At 45.3% G+C, this 22,528-nt stretch overlaps 2 protein-coding genes across 2 annotated transcripts in view; one reads left to right on the forward strand and one right to left on the reverse strand.

Annotated features, from left to right (window-relative positions):
- MGAT1 (alpha-1,3-mannosyl-glycoprotein 2-beta-N-acetylglucosaminyltransferase) overlaps positions 1 to 22,528 on the forward strand; it is a 360,722-nt gene that overhangs the window by 204,217 nt on the left and 133,977 nt on the right. The window lies entirely within an intron of this gene.
- LOC142185503 (class I histocompatibility antigen, F10 alpha chain-like) lies at positions 1,504 to 18,047 on the reverse strand. Its single transcript, XM_075260932.1, has 9 exons — positions 17,976 to 18,047; positions 16,534 to 16,782; positions 14,785 to 15,063; positions 12,083 to 12,355; positions 10,441 to 10,533; positions 9,698 to 9,703; positions 9,218 to 9,307; positions 5,933 to 6,196; positions 1,504 to 1,565 (listed from the first exon to the last, which is right to left on the reverse strand). Exons 1-9 carry the CDS (start codon positions 18,031 to 18,033, stop codon positions 1,504 to 1,506), a joined length of 1,374 nt encoding a protein of 457 aa, XP_075117033.1. The 5' UTR covers positions 18,034 to 18,047.

Raw genomic sequence — 22,528 nt, forward strand, 5'->3', positions numbered from 1 at the left:
GTAATAGAGCTACAACCTCTGTAGTAGAGTTACTTCCTATGTAATAGAGCTACAACCTCTGTAGCAGAGTTACTTCCTATGTAATAGAGCTACAACCTCTGTAGTAGAGTTACGTCCTCTGTAATAGAGCTACAACCTCTGTAGTAGAGTTACTTCCTATGTAATAGAGCTACAACCTCTGTAGTAGAGTTACTTCCTATGTAATAGAGCTACAACCTCTGTAGTAGAGTTACGTCCTCTGTAATAGAGCTACAACCTCTGTAGTAGAGTTACTTCCTATGTAATAGAGCTACAACCTCTGTAGTAGAGTTACTTCCTATGTAATAGAGCTACAACCTCTGTAGTAGAGTTACGTACTCTGTAATTGAGCTACAACCTCTGTAGTAGAGTTACATCCTCTGTAATAGAGCTACAACCTCTGTAGTAGAGTTACATCCTCTGTAATAGAGCTACAACTTCTGTAGTAGAGTTACGTCCTCTGTAATAGAGCTACAACCTCTGTAGTAGATGATATGGTCCCCAAAGGTATAGCCCTGATATTAACATCATCCAGATAGAAATATCAACAGAGGACCAAAGACACATGCAGTGTGGAGGACGCCAGCCGGAAAGAACCGCTCCTATCCGGGGTTTACTCCAAACCAAATTTTTATTTTTCATATAGCAAAGTTACCATACAACACATTTTGGGTTTCTTATACCCCTTTCTCAAGTGTGAAGTGTTTGTACATAACTGAAGACGTGATGTATTAGTGTATTAAGAGGAGGCAGATACACCCTGGTGTATACATAGACCGCTGTATAGACTATTAATTGATACCCATAGGGGATAAAATAGTATTAGGAGGACATAAAACCTATTATAACTAAGAAAAACAGGAGCATTAGAAACATCTTGTAGGTGAGTTTAATAAAGCATAAATTGGATGTGCTCACCTGACGGTATGCGGTGTGGAAAGAATTCAATGTCTACTGGTTCACACTGCGCATGCGCCGGAGTGTCCTCTACCATATGCCAACATCCTCAGCCTCTCACATTTCAATACTGGGCAGGCGATCAGGGATGTGCACACTCAGACCCCAGCGCTCCTGTAGATAGGGGTATGTTTTATACTGGGCACTGTATATACACCGGAGGTCCAGCCCGCACATGCCCAGTGCTGGGGCGTACGATATTCTATACTGGGCACTGTATATTCACTATAATAGTCCATTACTCTTTTATCTTTTTGTTTTAAGATGACTGGGCGCTATTGGATTTTTTATCGTCCCTGCCCTCCTGAAAGTGGTTCTAGGATTATGAGTTATTTTTTAGGATATGTCAATTTCTTTGTATAATTTACCAGATGTTATTACGAGCCTGATTATAAGTAGAACATATTTAGGGAAAGAGTTTCCCAAAACCAAACCCGGCTGCGCGCTCTCGGAAGACCAGGAATCCTTTAGGCAGAAGTAGTGGCAAAAGTGGATCCTATTGGTATAAGATAACACGTTTCGGGGTACCTAGCGTGGAAGCGCCTCCCCTTCTTCAGATCTATAACCTTTTGTCCGTTCGGCGTGCGAGCCTGATTATAAGTTACAATAGAATGATATTTACATTAATACTAAGCGGTACACAACGTCTTCAGTTTTGCGCCCTGTCAAGACCTGATAAGTTTTTTGTTTTTTTTCGATAAGCGTGCTGATATAGTAACATGCAGATTTTTTTACATGTCTATTGTAATGGCCGGTCCACTCGAGAGGTCTCTCCTTTATCTCTGATATCTATTTAACGTCAGTGCCCTGGAGACTCTGAAGAGAAAACACTTCACACTTGAGAAAGGGGGAAAGGAATCGCAAAGTACATCGGCCTCGCAGGCCTGGCCAGGAGGTCAGATCCATTACGGAATCCCGTCCTGGCGGAACCGATTTCTATGGGTATGCGTTCTAGGGTTAACTTTGTTCTATGAACAATAAAAGTTTGGTTTGGAGTAAGACCAGGTCAGCGCGTTCCCTCCTGCACTGGATGTGTCTTTGGTCCTGTGCTGACATTTCTCCTGACGCTCCCTACGAGATGTTGTGCATCTTGCTGTGGATTGATCTTACTTAAGTGGTGGTTGTGAACCAGAACACAACCTGCCAAGGTGACAGACCACCCATATACTGTGCACTCCTATTGTATCAGCGGTAATACACTACGCACTGCTCAGTGCCTGGTATTTCCGTATTTATCAGTTATCAAGTGCAAGAATTAATGGAAGGCAAAGGGCAAAGGTCACACCAAATGTTGGTGGGATTTAGGCTTCTTTTTTCTTCACTCCCTTAGGCTTACTCAAATCCTTCTGCCAGTAGGGCGAGGGTCACATCATGTTTTTTCTAGACTGTTCATGCATCTGGTTAAAAATAAAACATGGCAAATGGATGGTGCGGAAAGCGCTTTATATGGACGCCCTGTTTATATTTCTGTCAGTTTTTTTGCAGGACGGGAACACTTTAGCAGATGACACTTTCCTTTCCTACAGTCATATATAGTTTTTTAATCCTGAACTCTTTTAATTGCTTGCCCTTTCCATGGCACCATTTGCATCCAGCAGAATCTGAACATAACCGTACAGCCGAGACATACCGCTACATACTATGGGCAGCTTTATCATTCAATGTCCTGGGGACAATGAGAACAAATTCAGAGCTAAGACAATGACTTGTTTTTTACAAGCTTTATTCCTGTGCTCTGCAGTATACAGCAATGTCCCCATCATGGTATATTTTGTATTGATATTTGCTGGTTATATGTATAGAATATAAAGGTCATATCTGCTTTTATTTTTATGTCCCATCATGCATCACTAAGATTTTCCAATTTTGTTAAAGGGGTGTAAAGCCATCAGAGCCGGGGCTCTTACCTGATGGAAGGGCTCTGATAGTGGGTTCTAGCTCTACTGCCATGAATGGGTCTTCCAATTGGGAGATTGTGTTTAGGCTCAGAGATGGCAGGGCTCTATCCACGATATATTGAGCTAAAGACATGTGAGAGGTCAGTATTGGGGTTGTGGAACGTGGGGATGTGAGGTTATAGAGCGGATCATAGTAGCCGTGAAAAGCTTTAGCCATCTCATTAGTCATGTGAGTCACCGTCCCATCCCGGCACTTGCTATGTATTAGCTTTTGACTCTTCATTAGACATCTTTTAGTTCAATGATTCCCAACTTTTTAGTTCTTCCTTTACCCCACCTGGAATGGGTTCTCTCATCTTAGTGTTTTTGGTAATATCCATATGATATGCCACAGATATGTGATCATTGTAGATCTCACCTCCACCATCCACATCTTGAGAATAGGCAACGTCTGTATCTACCAGGGAATGGACATGACCTGCCTGTGATCATTCTTTATGTAAAGTTCACTTTAATTTCACCATGTGGGTGCGTCAACGACATGATATTGATGCACCCCATGTGACCACTGAGGCCCAATCACAAGCCCAAGATACCTGCATGTAGAAACCCAATGAGAACAGAAACCGAGGTCACCACGAGAGGGATACTGGGAAGAGACCGCCATTAGGATCCCTGTTAGAGAGGAGCTGAGGTTGTGGCCAGATCCTCTGAAGATATATGTGACCTTATCAAACATACTTGCCTCCTGGAGAGGAGAGTTATTGCTGAGGCCCCTTAGGGACCTGGATGGAGATCTGTAGTAGGAACTGATACTGGGGCCTGGACCTCTAGGGGACAAGAAGGTCCAATCTGTCCATGAGTTACTGTTTTACATGATACAGCTTAGATGGAGTCATTGTTTCCCAGTGGTTTAATGGTAGACATCTACAAAATAGATAATGTGAAAAATCCAAGGGTACAAGCCATGGGGTGTTAATGATCTCCAATCCAGTGGCCATAGTTGTAGACCAGAGTATAGATGGTAAAAAAAGGTCTACCTCTCACACAGCTTGTAGAGTTTAAGAGGTTGAAAATATCCCACAGCCTCATAGTCCCTGTAAAATCACTATGTATTAAGAAGTTTGGATTTGGCTTCTCATATCTTGTACAGTGTTGGCCAAAAGTATTGGCACCCCTGCAATTCTGTCAGATAATACTCAGTTTCTTCCAGATAATGATTGCAATCACAAATTCTTTGGTATTATCTTCATTTAATTTGTCTTCAATGGAAAACCACAAAAAAAATTGTCAAAAAGCCAAATTGGATATAATTCCACACCAAACATAAAAAAGGGGGTGGACAAAAGTATTGGCACTGTCTGAAAAATCATGTGATGCTTCTCTAATTTGTGTAATTAACAGCACCTGTTACTTACCTGAGGCACCTAACAGGTGGTGGCAATAACTAAATCACACTTGCAGCCAGTTGAAATGGATTAAAGTTGACTCCACCTCTGTCCTGTGTCCTTGTGTGACCACATTGAGCATGGAGAAAAGAAAGAAGACCAAAGAACTGTCTGAGGACTTGAGAAGCAAAATTGTGAGGAAGCATGAGCAATCTCAAGGCTACAAGTCCATCTCCAAAGACCTGAATGTTCCTGTGTCTACCGTGCGCAGTGTCATCAAGAAGTGTAAAGCCCATGGCACTGTGGCTAACCTCCCTAGATGTGGACGCAAAAGAAAAATTGATGAGAGATTTCAACACAAGATTGTGCGGATGGTGGATAAAGAACCTCGACCAACATGCAAACAAGTTCAAGCTGCCCTGCAGTCCGAGGGTACAACAGTGTCACCCCGTACTATCCGCGGGTGTCTGAATGAGAAGGGACTGTATGGTAGGAGACCCAGGAAGACCCCACTTCTTACCCAGAGACATAGAAAAGCCAGGCTGGAGTTTGCCAAAACTTACCTGAGAAAGCCAAAACCGTTCTGGAAGAATGTTCTCTGGTCAAATGAGACAAAAGTAGGAAAAGGCCTCAACATAGAGTTTACAGGAAAAAAAAGAGGCCTTCACAGAGAAGAAGACGCCCCCTACAGTCAGACATGATGGAGGTCCCTGATGTTTTGGGGTTGCTTTGCTGCCTCTGGCACTGGACTGCTTGACCGTGTGCATGGCATTATGAAGTCTGAAGACGACCAACACATTGTGCAGCATAATGTAGGGCCCAGTGTGAGAAAGCGGGGTCTCCCTCAGAGGTCAGGGGTCTTCCAGCAGGACAATGACCCAAAACACACTTCAGGTCAGCACTAGAAAATGGTGGTGAGAGAAAGCCCTGGAGACTTGTAAAGTGGCAGCAATGAGTCCAGCCCTGAATCCCATAGAACACCTGTGGGGGGGGGGTAGAGATCTCTGGGTGGCAGTTTGGAGAAGGCCCCCTTCACATCTCAGGGGGGACCTGGAGCAGTTTGCCAAAGAAGAATGGTCTAAGATTCCAGCAGAGCCTTGTAAGAAACTCATTGCTGGTTAGCGGAAGCAGTTGTGCGCAGTTATTGTGTCTAAAGGTTGTGCTACCAAGTATTAGGCTGAGGGTGCCAATACTTCTGTCCGGCCCATTTTTGGAGTTTTCTGTAAAATAATCAATGATGTGACTTTTTTTTCATTCTCTTTTGTGTTTTTTTCATTGAAAGCAAAATAAATGAAGATATTACCAAAGAGTTTGTGCTTGTAATCATTATCTGGGAGACACCGAGGATTATCTGACAGAACTGCAGGGGGCGATACTTTTGGCCAACACTGTATGTGAGGGGTATGGCTGTCGGATGGCTCTGACACTGACAAGACAGGACAGTCCAGGGAACCTTCTGATATAGTCACATGGTTTGGCAATTTGAGGAAGGAGTCTGAGAGAGCGGCTCATGTGATGTGATAACTACACATTTCCTGTTTTTGAACTCAGAGACACTAAATCTGGACGAAAACCCCTGAAATCTTAGTAGAGACGTCAGATACATATATATGATAGGTGTAAAATCTGGAGCAACGTTCTAATTATTATATGGAATATTCTATATCTCACCTCCCGTGTGGTTGAAGCGGTTCATCACTACTTTTATTTCATGTCTGAATAAAGCCTCGTGATCTTTGTCCATTTGGGTTGCATTCCTCCAGTGCTCGGGGTCCACATTCTGCTTAATCCACGGAGCCACAGGGATAGTCCTGCCGATATCACTATTGTATAATTCCGTCAGATGGTCATCCACATATCCGATTTTGAAGAACTCTGGCAGACCGTATCCTGGATTTGAGATCCCCGTGTAAAAGTAGCGCATGGAGTGAGTGTCTGAGAGAGACATATGGCGGGTTATATATCACTCAGACAGCGCTATGATATTACATATGGCGGGTTATATATCACTCAGACAGCGCTATGATATTACATATGGCAGGTTATATATCACTCAGACACAGTGGCGTAACTAGGAATGGCGGGGCCCCGTGGTGAACTTTTGACATGGGCCCCCCCCCCCATCTCAACTGACGAACGACCCCCTCCTCCGCACTCTATTATGTCCCTTAGTAAGCCCAGCACACAGTATTATCCCCCATAGTGGCCCCTGCACACAGTATTATCCCCCATAGTGGCCCCTGCACACAGAATTATGTCCCTTACTGGCCCCTGCACACAGTATTATCCCCCATAGTGGCCCCTGCACACAGTATTAATCCCAATAGTAGCCCCTGCACACAATATTAACTCAATAGTGGCCCCTGCACACAGTATTAACACCAATAGTAGCCCCTGCACACAGTATTAACCCCAATAGTGGCCCCTGCACACAGTATTAACCCCAATAGTGGCCCCTGCACACAGTATTAACCCCAATACTGGCCCCTGCAGACAGTATTAACCCCAATAGTGGCCCCTGCACACAGTATTGACCCCAATAGTGGCCCCTGCACACAGTATTAACCCCAATAGTGGCCCCTGCACACAGTAATAACCCCAATAGTGGCCCCTGCACACAGTATTATGTCCCATAGTGGCCCCTGCACACAGTATTATGTCCCATAGTGGCCCCTGCACACAGTATTATGTCCCTCTGTGGACACCCATAAACAATTATTATACTCTGGGGTCTTTTCAGACCCCAGAGTATAATAATCGGGGTGCAAAATCAGACCAAGCATTATCCCTCGTCCCTGTACCCCATCTTCCCAATCATACTGCAGAGCCCCAATCACAGTTTAGAAATTCACCAATGAGTGTCAGGTAATGTTTGTATGTGGCGGTATAGTGGCCCCCAGAATGCATTTTATTGGCAGGCCCTAGAAATCCAAGGACGCTGTACTTATTATTTCAATGTCATTCACATTTGCACTATACGGTTCCATTGATGGTTTTTATTGAGCTTTATGCTATTTTACCATCAAAAATACTGAAAATCCAATTTACCCCTTAAGGGTGCATGCACACTGAGTAACGCCGGGCGTGTATGAGAGCCGTACACGCCGGCATTACAGCAGACTGCCGAACACTTCCCATTCACTTCAATGGGAGCGCTTGTAACAGCGGCGTTTACGAGCGCTCCCATTGAAGTGAATGGGAAGTGTTCGGCAGCCCTGCTGTAACGCCGGCGTGTACGGCTCTCATACACGCCCGGCGTTACGTAGTGTGCATGAACCCTAAGGCTGAGGCCTCACGTTGCTGTTTTTGTTGCAGATTTTGGTGCGTTGTTTTGAACCAAAGTCAGGGGTGGATTGTGCAGAAGATAGAAGTATAATAGCTTCCTATAAAGTTCCCATTCCTTTAGTGGTCACTCCTGAGTTTGGCTCAAAAAACCGCAGCAGAATCCGCAACAGAAAAGCTGCCCTTCCGCCACGTGGTGCCTTGGCCCAAAAGACAATGTTGTCTATAAATGGTCAATAAGACAAGTAGAGGGGCCGCTATCAAACTACAGCGCTGATATGACAGACTGATATGCTGAGGTTGGGTCATAGTTATAGATTGTTTTACTACATTGCTGCAGCGTTTTGATTTCTGCACCCCTCACTTCAAAAGTGTGTGGGCAAGTGGGCACGGTTCCCCTTCCAGCTGTCTGGACTCCAGATTTATCAATTGCAACTTTTTAAAAAGTTGCAAAAATTGATGCAAACTCAACTCAATGTAAAAAGTGGAGCAACTATTCATGCTAGACATATCAGACCATAAATGTATCTAATTCATCAAAAATAATATAAATTTGGCGCAAATTATACCAATGCAGCAGACTTCAGCAAAACTGACTTTAAAAATTCCCCTAATGATAAATTTCCCCCATTGTTTTTATATTAGCCAAAAAGTTTACAGAAGTTTACACTGCACAAGGAATTCCCACTTAGGCTTTGTTCACATGTGCGGCGCCGTGTCCGTTGTTCTAGTCCCCACTGACTATAATGAGATCCGACAGGTATCATATCTTTTGCGCCAGATCAGATGGATATATAACAGGCAGATTACGTACTCACCGGTATATACTCCCGATACACTCTGTAGTATTAGGATAAGGGCAGACATCCTATACAGCGAGGAATAAAACTAACCCAGCAAAAAACTGAACGAGGCAGAGAACAGCTCTGCTCTGATTGGACGTCTACTCCAGTGACATCACCAGTTACTAGGCGGAGGGAAGATGTGAACGCTACAAAGTAAAAGTGAAAGTATAAGAAAGTGAAATTTACGTATATTCAGGGACAGGTCTGGACAGGGACAGAAAGCAGAACTGACACAAAGAATCAGCTCACGTACAATGTCACCTCGCCAATGTGTTTACAATTACTAGGACGTCGCGTGACAATAGAAAGTCTGGTCACTTAAATAATCGCTTGTCCTGCGCCAGTTTAGAGGCGCTCTTTTTTGATGTGGGATTTCATGACTAAAAACCCCATCTGCCTATTAGTTTATGTGGCGTATTCTCAGGCTAAGGCGCCACGTAGCGGGCAGAAGCAAAAAAGCGCTGTGGAAAAAAAACGCGGTGGCAATGCATTGCCGTTTTTCCCTTAGCGATTTGTTTCAGGTCGAACAAGTTCCAATAGAACCTGATGTGAAATGATTATACTCTGAGGTCTCTTCAGTCAGGATGATAAGTGGAAGTCCAGAGGAGGTGTAAAAAAATACAAAATATAAAAATTATTCTCCATTTGACTCACTGGGTTCTCTTCCAGGTTTCTAGGTGACGTTAAGCATCTGGGGTCACCGCTGACCGCATGTAAGGCCCAATCACAGGCCTCAGCGGTGACCCTGATGCATTTCACTTCCTGTTCGCGGGCAACACATCCCCAAAATTAATCACAAACTGAAATTTTTGGAACATTTGGGTTGAACCTGGCTTGTTCTGAATCGGTTCGCCCATCTCCACTGCCTGCCAGCCCATAACCGTATCTGATGTTGTCACTTTGACAATATTAATGCCATCTTGGTGTTAAAAGAGTCTTAAAAGGAGCTGGATACAGTTTTAGGAGACTGCCGAGCGTCATCCATGACTTTTCAGGGCAATTGGAACACTTTCAATTTGGAACGGAATTATTTGGACTGAAAAGAATCCAAATCCGATGGAAAGAACCAAAAACGTATCCTGGTCAACTCTAGTAAAGATGAAGACTCCAGTTTATTGAGGAAACGTGATGTGTCGCTGTGCTTCTTCGCTGTAGTCCACTAGGTGGGGTCTTCATCTGAAAGGGGGCTGAATTGTCACAAAGTGACAAAACATAAGCAATACTATAACATTTTATTTCTTTTATTGTGCAACTTTGGTATTACAGTAATTGTAATGACCTACTGAAAAAGTCACAACGTCATTCTTACCACAGGCTAAAAGTCAGAAAACAAAACACAAAAAAAGTGATCTGCAATTCACAGACCGCAGCTTATTTCATGAACTTCCACCTAAAGCATTAAGATTGTGGCAGAACTCAGCAGGAAGGAAACTCCCACTGCCATTTTCAACTTGTCGGTGAGGTTGTTCCCGCCGCCATCTTGGAGGACTAAGCCCAGATCTTGTGTGGTTGTTACTTGCTCCAATCCTTCTATCTCTTCATGTCATCCCAGACAGACTGGACAATGATGAGATCATTGCTATATCTGCGGGGGCCGGATCATCACTTCCAGGACTCCTCCTCCAAAGGGCAAAGGTCACACCAAATATTGATGGGATTTACATTTCACTTTTCCGCATTCACTTCATTTTGTTAGTTGGCAAAAATAATCTATTAACCCTTCTATTACTGAAAGCATTCTCACTTTGAAAAATATTTGTTTCTTCACATCTGCCTTTACTTTTGCAAACTGCTGTATGTACCCATAAATCGTTGCCCTATAATAATATAACTTATCAAACAAAAAACAAGACCTTAAGTTGATTAAAAAAAAGTAAAAAACATTAGGACTTTTGAATTGCAAAGATGGACAAAAAAAAAAAAAGAGGTGTTCTTAAGGCCCAGACAAGGCTCCGTCCTCCATAGGGTCATGCCTCCTAGTGGTGGCTGCAGGCCTGCTGAACGTTCATTGGTTGTCTCCAGACATAGCAACTGTTCAATTATTCCGGACACTTTTGTATATGATGATCCCAGCAGCCGTAAGAACAAGAACAATGATGGCTGCTGCACTGATGGTCACCAGCAGGAAGGAGATCTGCTTTGGTTCTAAGGGTTAAAAAAGATGTGAGAAGATGAATACACCGAGAGAGAAAATAAAACGTGATCTAATAATATAATACAAACTGTGAGGAATTGATACAGAAAGTCTATTGGAACATTTCTCGAGAAATAGAGACTTGTGCATGTCAATAGATATTTAAACATCTCTTCCAAGGGGTGTGAATAGCGAAAACTGGTCCCAATCCCAAATTGGGCCTCTTTCACGTTTGGCTCATACCCAGGGCTTGTTTAGCCTCCCAACCACACATCCTTGGTAGGAGAGAGGGTTGGTGGAAGCCTCTTCTGGTCTGGTCCACCATCTCCTAATGTTTCAGAGAGTGTTAAGAGTGAAAGCCATATTAAGCAAAAACCATTTGGTCCCATGGCAGTTGTGTGTTCTGCCTCTGGTACATGAACTCATGTGTCTTCATACTGTTACGAGGGTGGTGGATGTACAGTTAGACATTGTGGGGAAGTTAGCTTGGTATCAGCAGGGGTGCGGACCCAAACAGTCAAGACAGGGACACAAACGGGGCTTATGTAGAATAAAACATGACCTTCACTTCAGGCACAAATCAAACAAAACGAAATACAGCCTTAACTTCAGGCAAAAACAAAGTAAAAACCTGCTTGTCTGAGCGCTAACTATAAAAGAACGGATAACCTAACTATACACGTGGCTTACTGCCAGCCACACACAAACACAAGCATAAATTGGTCTCACCAGACTCAGGGTCACAGGACAGACCCGGCCAACTCCTCACTTCCTGCATCTGCCCTGAAGTGCGAGCTCTGCAGCATTTTATGGGCCAGTAATGATCCTATGACCCACACCTGGGGCTGAAACCTATTATAGACCCACACGGACCACACATAAGTCAGGAATCTGGGGCTGATATAGCGGGACTTCAGCACTCTGCCTGTGACCTTCTCACAACATATACAGTGCAAACATAAGACATAGCACTCCCACCCTCAGGGACTCTTCCTTGTCTTCCTTTTGTTGTGCCCCAGTACATATCACACTCACCCCATTACTGATCACACTCACCCCGTTACTGATCACACTCATCCCATTATTGATCACACTCACCCCGTTACTGATGACACTCACCCCATTACTGATCACACTCACCCCATTACTGATCACACTCACCCCATTACTGATCACACTCACCCCGATACTGATCACACTCACCTCATTACTGATCACACTCACCCCATTACTGATCACACTCACCCCAGTACTGATCACACACACCCCGTTACTGATCACACTCACCCCATTACTGATCACACTCACCCCATTACTGATCACACTCACCCCATTACTGATCACACTCACCCCAGTACAGATCACACTCACCCCATTACTGATCACACTCACCCCATTACTGATCACACTCACCCCAGTACAGATCACACTCACCCCATTACTGATCACACTCACCCCATTACTGATCACACTCACCCCAGTACAGATCACACTTACCCCATTACTGATCACACTCACCCCAGTACAGATCACACTCACCCCGTTACTGATCACGCTCACCCCATTTCACAAGTAGTGGCTCCTCTAGGCTGCTGTGATCCACATAACAGGAGTAAGTGTCGCCCTCTATGGGTATCACTTCCACAGTGACCCGGACCTGATAGGTGCCATCAGGATTGGGCAGGACATGTGTGGTCTCATATGATGGAACGTCATCTATCCCATTCTTCTTCCACTTCACATCCACAGCTCGGGGGTGAAATCCATACACCAAACAGTGAAGCTTTGTGACCTGTCCTGATTTCCGATCTGTGACCTTCACCCCTGGGCGAACTAAGGCGGAAAAAAGTAAAAGATATACAAATATACGGCAAAGAAGTTAATACAATACTGATCAAGTCATCTCTAAATGGTCCTAGAGAATAACATTAGGTTCCGAGGAAGTCAACTGAAATCAAGTCCTTTATAAGGTGAGGAAGTAAAGACGTCTTCTGATATGGTCACATCTTAAAGCTTCCTGACTGCCTAGTGACTATATACCTCCAGGCAGTCAGTGTATATCAGCGAGGACATCCCAGAAGATCCTTATAGAGTCAGTAGTCAGAGAGAAGGCAGCCATGGTTTCTTGCTGTCCCTGCCTTCCTGATGGCTGACTTAGTGCTGTGTATGTAGCTATGGAAGCCATGATGCGACTTCCTCCTGGTCCGGTGGTCATGTGACCCCCCGGGTGCCCAGGAACATAGCTGCTGCTTCCTAGACGACTCAGATCAGCTCTTTCTTTTATACATGGGGGGCACAATGTGCAAAAAAGGAAAAAAAATCTTAAAATAAAAATTTTGTAATTTAACAACAGTAGAACTTTGACAAACATGTCATCTTCCTTTTCTATAAAATAAAAGAAGAAACTGCAAAAACATGAATGATACAAAATGAAGCTAAACAGAACCTAAGTCCTAGGAAAATAACATTAAGTATGGAGAACATTTTTGGAGCAGTTCTAGAATGGCAAGGAAGTGTTTTCGGGAGGTGACGGCTACAGGAGAGCTACATCTGTGAGATCTGCCATATCTGCTCTTGTATCCTGTCACCAATAGGGTCCTAGAGTCTGCGCTCAACTCTCCCGCTTTACCCAATAACCTTCTCCTTTGGCTCCAATATTGGCTTCATGTCCATCTTCATTATGTGAAAGCTTCACCAAGACAACAACTAATTCTTGGCGATTTTTGGCCAATGAGTGTACATGTCGAGACTGAAGGTCATGGATAAAGTGATGTCTACAAGTCAAATGCCAATATGGACTAGAGATTGCCCTATTGTTACAGACTGGCCATGTCTACTATTAGAGATGAGCGAACAGTGTTCTATCGAACACATGTTCGATCGGATATCAGGCTGTTAGATGTGTTCGATTCGAATCGAACATCACGTGGCAAACTCAAAAAAAATTTGATTCCCCTCCCACCTTCCCTGGCGCTTTTTTTGCACCAATAACAGCGCAGGGGAGGTGGGACAGGAACTACGACACCGGAGGCATCGAAAAAAATTGGAAAAAGTCATTGGCTGCCGAAATCAGGTGACCTCCATTTTAGACGAATAGTGGATTTCAAATCCGGGTCATATGAGAATGTGAACTTTGTGACTAAGAGACAGGGATAGCTGTACAGGCAGGGATAGTTAGGGATAACCTTTATTTAGGTAGGAATGTTATTAAAAATAACTTTTTGGGGCTCTATCGGGTGTGTAATTGTGATTTTTGTGACATAAACTTTTTCCCATAGGAATGCATTGGCCAGCGCTGATTGGCCAGAGTACGGAATTCGACCAATCAGCGCTGGCTCTGCTGGAGGAGGCGGAGTCTAAGATCGCTCCACACCAGTCTCCATTCAGGTCCGACCTTAGACTCCGCCTCCTCCGGCAGAGCCAGCGCTGATTGGCCGAAGTCTGGCCAATGCATTCCTATTGGTAGCAGTGCTGAGCCAGTTCTGCTCAACTACACCGTGTGCCGGTCAGCCCATCTGATATAGCAGAGCTGAGTGTGCACACTCGGCTCTGCTACATCAGATGTAGCAGAGCCGAGGGTGTACTAGAACCCTTATGCACACTCGGCTCTGCTACATCAGATGTCAGGTCGGACCTGAATGGAGACTGGTGTGGAGCGATCTTAGACTCTGCCTCCTCCAGCAGAGCCAGCGCTGATTGGTCGAATTCCATACTCTGGCCAATCAGCGCTGGCCAATGCATTCCTATGGATTCCTATATCCACACTCGGCTCTGCTACATCACACACTCGGCTCTGCTATATCAGATGGGCTGACCGGCAGAGCCAGCGCTGATTGGTCGAATTCTGTACTCTGGCCAATCAGCGCTGGCCAATGCATTCCTATGGGGAAAAGTTAGCTTGCGAAAATTGCAAGCTGACAGGGATTTCCATGAAATAAAGTGACTTTTATGCCCCCAGACATGCTTCCCCTGCTGTCCCAGTGTCATTCCAGGGTGTTGGTATCATTTCCTGGGGTGTCATAGTGGACTTGGTGACCCTCCAGACATGGATTTGGGTTTCCCCCTTAACGAGTATATGTTCCCCATAGACTATAATGGGGTTCGAAACCCGTTCGAACACTCGAACAGTGAGCGGCTGTTCGAATCGAATTTCGAACCTCGAACATTTTAGTGTTCGCTCATCTCTATCTACTATGAAAGTAGCAACCCTGTGTAGATGTGACAAAGGACGACTTGGTAGATATAATGGACAGTGACGTCACCTCTCTGCTCCAGATCTTCTCTTCCATACTCAATGTATCTCTTCAGCACCTCAATACATCTGTTCTCCAGATAATTCTTGTATCTCTCCCCCCTTCTTATATCTGCTCTGTTCCATCTTTGTGTTGTGATCTGAGCCTCGGCCATGGTGGGAATAAATGTCGCGGTCTGTATATCTAAGTACATGTACTCTCTGCCATCATATCTGAAGTGCTCGTACACTACGGTGCTGCCGTCATCTCGCAGTTCACAGCTATGCATCACCTGTACAATATGGAAACCTGCACACAAGATGGAAACATGTCAGATAAAGTATATGCTGTAATGTGCAAAAGTTTTATGCAGATGTCATAAAACAATCTGTAAAGTAGGAATGCTTTCAGAAACAGAAGGGTTAAAAGTTTATTTTTGTCAATGACCAAAATGAAGTGAATGAAGAAAAGAGAAATGTAAATCCCATCATTATTTGGTGTGACCTTTGCCTTTGGAGGAGGAGCCTGGAAATGATTATATGGCCCCCACAGATATTGCCCTGATCTCATCATCATCCAGTCTGTCTGGGGTGACATGAAGAGACAGACGGATTGGTGCAAGTAACATCCACAGAAGATCTGGGCTTAGTTCTTCAATATGGCGGGAACAACCTCACTGACGATTTGTGCCAAAAACTGTCTGCAAGTACCGAGAAGACCTGATGGAAGGCAAAGGGACGGACACGGCGCAAACTACAGGAATGTACTGCGCATGCGCGGGATTTCAGCACAGCGATCCGTAACTGATGATGAAGATGCGGCTCTGGAACTGCTGAGGGGGATGAACTACATCACTGGGTGGGAATTGCAAATCAATGTCTCTATTGAGGGAAACAATCCTAGATGTAAATATCCGGGGTGCGCGGGAGGATTCGAAGCTCCTCACTTTACATTGTATTGGGGTGCGCGGGAGCATTTGCAGCTCCTCACTTTACATTGTATTAGGGTGTGCGGGAGGATTCGCAGCTCCTCACTTTACATTGTATTGGGGTGCGCGGGAAGATTCGCAGCTCCTCACTTTACATTGCATTAGGGTGCGCGGGAGGATTCGCAGCTCCTCACTTTACATTGTATTATTTAGCTTCTCAAACTTCCTTTTTTGTTGTTTAATGAACTTCTGACCCTTTTTGTCATTATTTTCCTAATCTCTCTAAAGATCTTAGGGCCGACCAGAGTTGCTTTAACCATTGAGAAACGTTGCATCCGCACTGGGTCCTATGTTATCAGGAACCCCCTCAGCCATCCCAGATCGAGTGGGACTGTCCCACATTTTGGGTGTTGACCCACAAGTATGAGATATTTCGGGAGGGATTTATTAAGATTGGTTTTTTTTGAGTGTTCATACTCCTGATGTCGAAAAAATCCATGGATTCTCAACAGACCCCATTATAGTCAATGGCTGGCTCAGGATCCATTGTTCTCCATCATAGAATGGATACATCTTTATTGTTTAATCCATTCTTCTGGTTCTACAATGGACTATACAATACAGATGTGAACGTACCCTTCATATTACCCTCACCTATTGTCTCTACTTACCTTTCCTTGTAGTTTGGAAGTCTTTAGGGTCTTCTATCCCACCTGTACCCAGTCATGTATTTAGTTCTGCCTTTATTGTACTTATTCTGGCACTAGATACGTAGACAAACCCTTATACATATGTCCCGTACCGTGCTATAAAAATCATAACAACAGTAACCCCTCCCCCTTGTCTCTCACCTCCTGTGTAGTTGAATCGGTTCATCATTATCTTCATTTCATGTCTGAATAAAGCCTCATTTGCTTTATCTGTCTGTGTCTCCCTCTCAAAGTGCTTATCTTTCGTCTTCTGTATCCATTGAGCCACAGGGACAGTTCTGCTGATATCACTACTGTATATCTCAGTCTGTTGGTCATCCAAATATCCCACGACTGAGAACTCCGGCAGCGCCGAGACCCCCGTGTAATAATAGCGCAGAGAGTGACTGTCTGAGAAAGAATCAGACCATTACATATCAGCAGGGGTGAACCTGGGCTTTCTGCCGCCTGAAGCGGACGTCAGAAAGCCGCTCCCCCCTTCCAGGAGGAGGGGGCGGGGGGGGGGGTGTTTGTCACAAGAAAGGGGCGTGGCTGAGCGGAAAGGGGGCGGGCCTAGCGGAGCGAGCGGCGTTCGCAGGCAGGGAGAGGACCTGCTCTCTGCCTGAGTGTGAGGGGCAGCCGCTGGAGCAGCGCTGCATCCAGCAGGGCCGCCCCAATCCACCGCTCGCTTCCCGTGTCAGGCTGCAGACACAGTGACGCCGTGTAAGACTTTGATTGCGGGCAATAGCTCTGGGTCTTTGCTGTATATTACAGTGGAGACCCAGTACAGTAGCTATGGTGGTCACCATCTTTAGGGACCCAGTGCTCACCATAATCACTTGGCAGATGTCGGGAAGAGGTTAAACCCAACTGTAACCAGGACTTATTTTTGGACTAGGGCTAATTTAAAGCTTTTTTATTTAGGGCTTATTTTTGGCGAAACACGGTAGCTGCAAACCCAGGACTCTCAATGAAAAAAAGAACATATAGACTACATGGTGTCCTGTTTGGATTCAAACTCAGGACCCTCAAATGGGGCCGAACGGAGTGATCATCTTTAGCAGGCAGAGAACAGGCAGGGAGAGGACCTGCTCTCTGCCTGAGCTCAGTGACAGTGACCCTAAGCCAGTCCAGGACAGCTTGTCCTGGACTGGCTTAGGTCAGCAAAAATGCCGCCCTCCCTGGGGCCCTGGCATAGCGCCACCTGAAGCGGTCGCTTCAGGTCGCCTCATGGGAGGTGCGGCGCTGGTCTGTCATATTATTACTTTTGCTTCACTCTCACTTTTTCTTGGTGCTTGTTTCTGTACATAGTTTTCTGTGTTGAGTGATCTTTTTACCTAAAACCGTTATGTTTTTCACCTCATCTGTGTATGTTCTGTATCTAGTGACTGGTTGTGGCAGTGACAGGGTTGATCCAGAGAACATAGAAATGTTTATAGCACAGTAACACGAGGAGTAACGGTTGATACTTTCCATACATTTATCACTCCTTGTCAGGACTAAGATAGAACTATTGTCCTATTGTAACTGTATATTGCTGACATTGCACTGTGTACGTCCTCTCTTCTTGTTCCTCCCTGTGACAGACTCCTCTTATCACTCACCACAATACCCTGCAGGCACAGTCAGAAGTATCAGGGTGAGGGCGAATGCCTCCTCCATTACATGTCTGATATTAAAAAAACAACAACAACAACACAGGACGAAGCACAAAACTAGATACAACGTAACAGCGAGGAACAGTCGGGGAAATGCTGAGCTGTGATGGGGCGGCGATGACGTCTCCTCCAATAGAGAAGGGACCTGGAGATAATCCTCAGCAGTTACTGGCAAAGTAAGGAAGGAAACCTGAGATAACAGACATAGAATATACGAGTGCGCTCACATACATAGGGCAGTAACTGCGCTCTGCCAAAATTAGTCAAACACTTGCCAAGGAAAGTAAAGCAGTTTATTTAGACTGTGGCTCCATGACTCCCGTGACTACTGGCAGGAATTCCCCAGTTCTAGGACATATTCTGGCCAACTTTTACATACCTCCCAACTTTTGAAAAGTAGAAAGAGGGACAAAATGTGCAGTGCGCTTCGGCAAATTTAGATACACCCACTTTTGTGTTGACTCCGCCCATTCTCATTCTTTTTTCCCGTGCTCCCACACAGTATAATCCTCCTACAGTCACCCCTAAATTATGCCCCCCCTCCGTCTCTCCCCCAGTTTCATATACACCCTTCATCTGCCCCTAGTTTCATGTCCCCCCTCCATCTCTGTCCCCAGTTTCATGTCCCCCCGTCTCTGCCCAGTATCATGCCATTCTCCCCCCCTTCATCTGCCCACAGTTTCATGTCCCCCGTCTCTGCCCCAGTGTCATGCCGTTCTCCCCCCTACCTTCACCTGCCCCAGCCCCGGCAGGCGTGCATTTATATTGAAGCTCCTGGGGAGCTCGGGCCAGGCCATGGAGCACACTTCACTTTACCTATTGGAGGGCAGCGCTCCTAATGTCTGTGCGACCTGCTCTGCCTCCAATGTCCGCCTGTGTCCTCCTGCCACATCGCTTGTATGGGGCGTAAGGAGGATACAGGAGGCGCCGCTCCTTATGTCTACGTGGCCTGATCTGCTTCTGACATGCGATGTTACAGGCGGACATCGGAAGCAGCGCAGGTCGCACAGACATTAGGAGCGGTGCCCTCCAATAGGTAAAGTGAAGTGCGCTCCATGGCCTGGCCCGAACTCCCCAGGAGCTTCATTATAAATGCACGGCTGCTGAAGTTATTGGCGGGCCGGACAGAAGTGCTTGGCGGGCAGCATGAGGACTCCTGGCCTATGTATTCAGCTCATCAGCGTGCGTAGGATGCCGATGAGTTGAAATCGGGACATACCTCCCGCCGACCGGGACCGCGGGACAGGACACCGAAATCATGAGTGTCCCGCAGAAATTGTGACGGATGGGAGGTATGCAAAGTGAAAGTAAAATTCACCAGGTACAGGAGGGGGGAGGGGGGGTTACTATTCCTATTAATATCAGGCATTTGGGGTTACTAATTTAGTGTTAGTAACTCCATGTGTCTTACATTGATAGCAATTAACCCCATCATGTCCCTCACATTAACCCCTGTGTGCCCCATATTAGGGTTACTGATATTTGACATATGTGGAGGTAATAATAAAGTGCCTTAATAATGTTTCATGTAATAATTATTACCTCCATATGTCTCACATATCAGTAACTCTTATGTGAGGCACACAGGGGGTTAATGTGAGGGACATGATGGGGTTAACTGTTATTACTATGAGGCGCATGGAGTTACTGCGCTGTAGTACACATGACCAGACTATATCTGCAATTGTGGATAAAAATATGGACTATTATATTTCAATGGGCCCGTACACATAGATGGATTTTCGGCTGTGTGTCTGCATATTATGGAGCAGGTCCTATACGTGTCCTATATGTGTCTGCATTTGTGGCCCTGACAATTCATTTGTAATGTTTAGGTCAGTGGTAACCAGATCCATGGCGGTTATGTGCCGGAGACCTAAGGCTGAGGCCCCGCATTGTGGAAACTACTAAAGGAATGGGAATTACCCAGGGAGATTCTTCGACTTCTTCCTTCTGCTCAATCCACTCCGGGCTTTGGCTCAGAAAAACGCAGCAACATCTGCAATAAAAGAAAGCTGTGTTTTCGCCCCTGTATCCGGGTCCTGGTGATCGATGGAGACTGGAACAATCCAGCCGATGCTGCAAGTGTCACTGACGTCTGGATGCTGAGTGTGGCAGCGGGTTCCTACAGGAGAGCCAAAGACCAGCAATGTGGAAGGGAAGTACAACTTATCCACACAAACAAATGACTTTTTCCCCTATTTTGCCCCCTAATCTATTCATTTCACTGACCCCTCTGAGAACTACAACTCCCAGCAGCTCCAGATGCTCTGGATCTGTTGAGAGTTGTAGACTCCCCCCTCCAAGCTAATTTCGCACTGTATTGTAATGCTGGTACCTGGTCTTGGGTCGCAGGAGCCCCCTGTAGGCCATAGATCACATCATCTTGACGTGCGGTGCACAAGTCCCAGAGTGCAACAGAAAGAGGAGAGGCGGCAAGCAGGAGCGGGGTGAGGTAAGTGATGCGGCCAGGTTCTCGCCAGTTTTGTGATCAGATTTTAACAACCAAAAAAAACCATACTCGCCTGTCCCTTGCACCCCATTGTGTCTCGCCTGGAAATCCTGCACCTAATTGGTGTCAGCGGTCACATGAGGTGCAGAAGGCGCCAGCCTGAGACTGAATGGACACTGGTGCAGACAACAGATCGCCAGGGACAGGCGAAGGCGCTTTTTTTGTTTGTTTTTTATTTGACTCCTTCTGCTTGCCACATGGGTCGCTCCAGTTCCTGCACAACCTCTTTACAGGATTTATCCACCTTTCTAATATTGATGGCCTATCTTTAGGATAATCAATATTACATCTGTGGGGGTACAGCAGCCAGAACCTCTGCAGATCAGACAGGACAGTGTAGCTACAGGTAATGGTAATCATTTTAGAAGCCACACTTTTCACTCACCATACAGGGTGTAGTGGTGGGTTTAAGTAGTGCAGCGGTGCACATCATATGTCGGGTGAGCAGCATGACATTGTTATTACCTGTAGCTGTGCTGTCTGGGTAAAGCTGATCTGCAGGGTCCTGGCGGTGCGCCCCTAGAAACAATTCCACTGGTGGGCGCTAGACACCCCAGTCCGACACTGGGACTGTTTATAGTCAAAAAAGGGAGGCTATAACTAAAAATGTAACTGAAAGGGTTACAGTATTCAGTCAGCTGGATATAGTATATAGTTAACCCCTTCCAGCTGCAGCCATTTTTTACTCCCTACCTTTTCCAAAGCATCTTTTTTTCCATCCATACAAATATTTGAGAGCTTCATTTTTGTAGCCAAGATTTGCATCACATTTAATATTGTGTATGTTGTACTGAAATAGGGTGGAAGTAGAGAAAAACTGTCTTTCCGCTGCTTTCTTACAAGCTTCATTTTTATAGCGTTCATCCTTCAGCCACAATGATATGTCTCCTGTATTCTGAGAGTCAGCACGATTACAATGTTACCAAACTTATATTTTTTCTGGTACATTTTAACCCCTTATAAAAATTCAAAACTTTGATTCCAAAAATTTCTTGGTATCGCCGTATTCTGACATCTGAAATGATTTTACATATCCATATACAGGACTGCGTAGGGTGTCCTAGAGTGGTGCGGTGCCATCAAAAATACTATTATAACAGCATTGTCTTTTAGATATACAGTACTGAGCAAAAGTTTTAGACGTGTGAAAAAAATGCTGTGCAGTGAGGGTGCGTTCACACGGAGGAAAGTGGAGTGCAATCTGGCACGTGTACACGTGCCGGCAGATTACGCACCCAAAATGCTCCCATTCATTTCAATGGGAGTTAGGAGTGTATATGCCGCGGCGGTAAAATCACGGGCGCAAAATAACGCAGTGTATATGCTCCTAACTCCCATTGAAATGAATGGGAGCATTTTGAGCGTGTAATCTGCCGGCACGAGTGAAAGCACCCTAAAAATTCTTTCAGAAATAAAAGTGTTAACAGCTTATTTTTTATTTTTGTTTATTTTTTATCAGTGAACAAAATGAAGTGAATGAAGTGAAATGAGAAATGTAAATCCCATCAATATTTGGTGTGACCTTTGCCTTTGTAGGAGTCCTGGAAGTGATTATACGGCCCCCGCAGATATAGCCCTGATCTCATCATCATCCAGTCTGTCTGATTAGCGTGGAATCCGCGTCAGATTCTGCACTGAAAAAAAGCCTCCCCATAGCACTCTATGGGCACCGACCGGGGCATTAGCGCTGGGTGCCTACTATATAAACTGTATAGGTAAACACTCGGCATCCGCTGTAATACTATGGCGGATGTCGGGAAAGGGTTACATAAAATGCCTGCATTTTTAAAGAGGTTGTTCAGGAGATGAAGCAACCCATGGGGCAGCTGGGAGAGGTGTAAAATGAAAAGATAAAACATACTCACATGTCCCCAGCCATCCATTGTCCACCATTGGTATCTGTTCAGTCTCGTGCAGGTATCATGTTTCTGTAAGTCCTGAGCCTCATGTGGTTGCTGAGACCAATCAGTGGCCTCAGCATCTTCTG

This window comes from Leptodactylus fuscus, chromosome 11 (genome assembly GCF_031893055.1).
Source record: "Leptodactylus fuscus isolate aLepFus1 chromosome 11, aLepFus1.hap2, whole genome shotgun sequence".
Lineage (NCBI taxonomy): Eukaryota > Metazoa > Chordata > Amphibia > Anura > Leptodactylidae > Leptodactylus > Leptodactylus fuscus.

Excerpts from the sequence above, each read along its gene's own strand:
- LOC142185503 (XM_075260932.1), bottom strand. The coding sequence starts at position 18,033 with ATGGAGGAGGCATTCGCCCTCACCCTGATACTTCTGACTGTGCCTGCA. Across the intron at positions 15,064-16,533 it reads CCGATTCAACTACACAGGAG|GTTTCCATATTGTACAGGTG; the intron begins GTGAGAGACAAG and ends TCTTGTGTGCAG. Across the intron at positions 12,356-14,784 it reads AGAAGATCTGGAGCAGAGAG|TTCGCCCAGGGGTGAAGGTC; the intron begins GTGACGTCACTG and ends TTTCCGCCTTAG.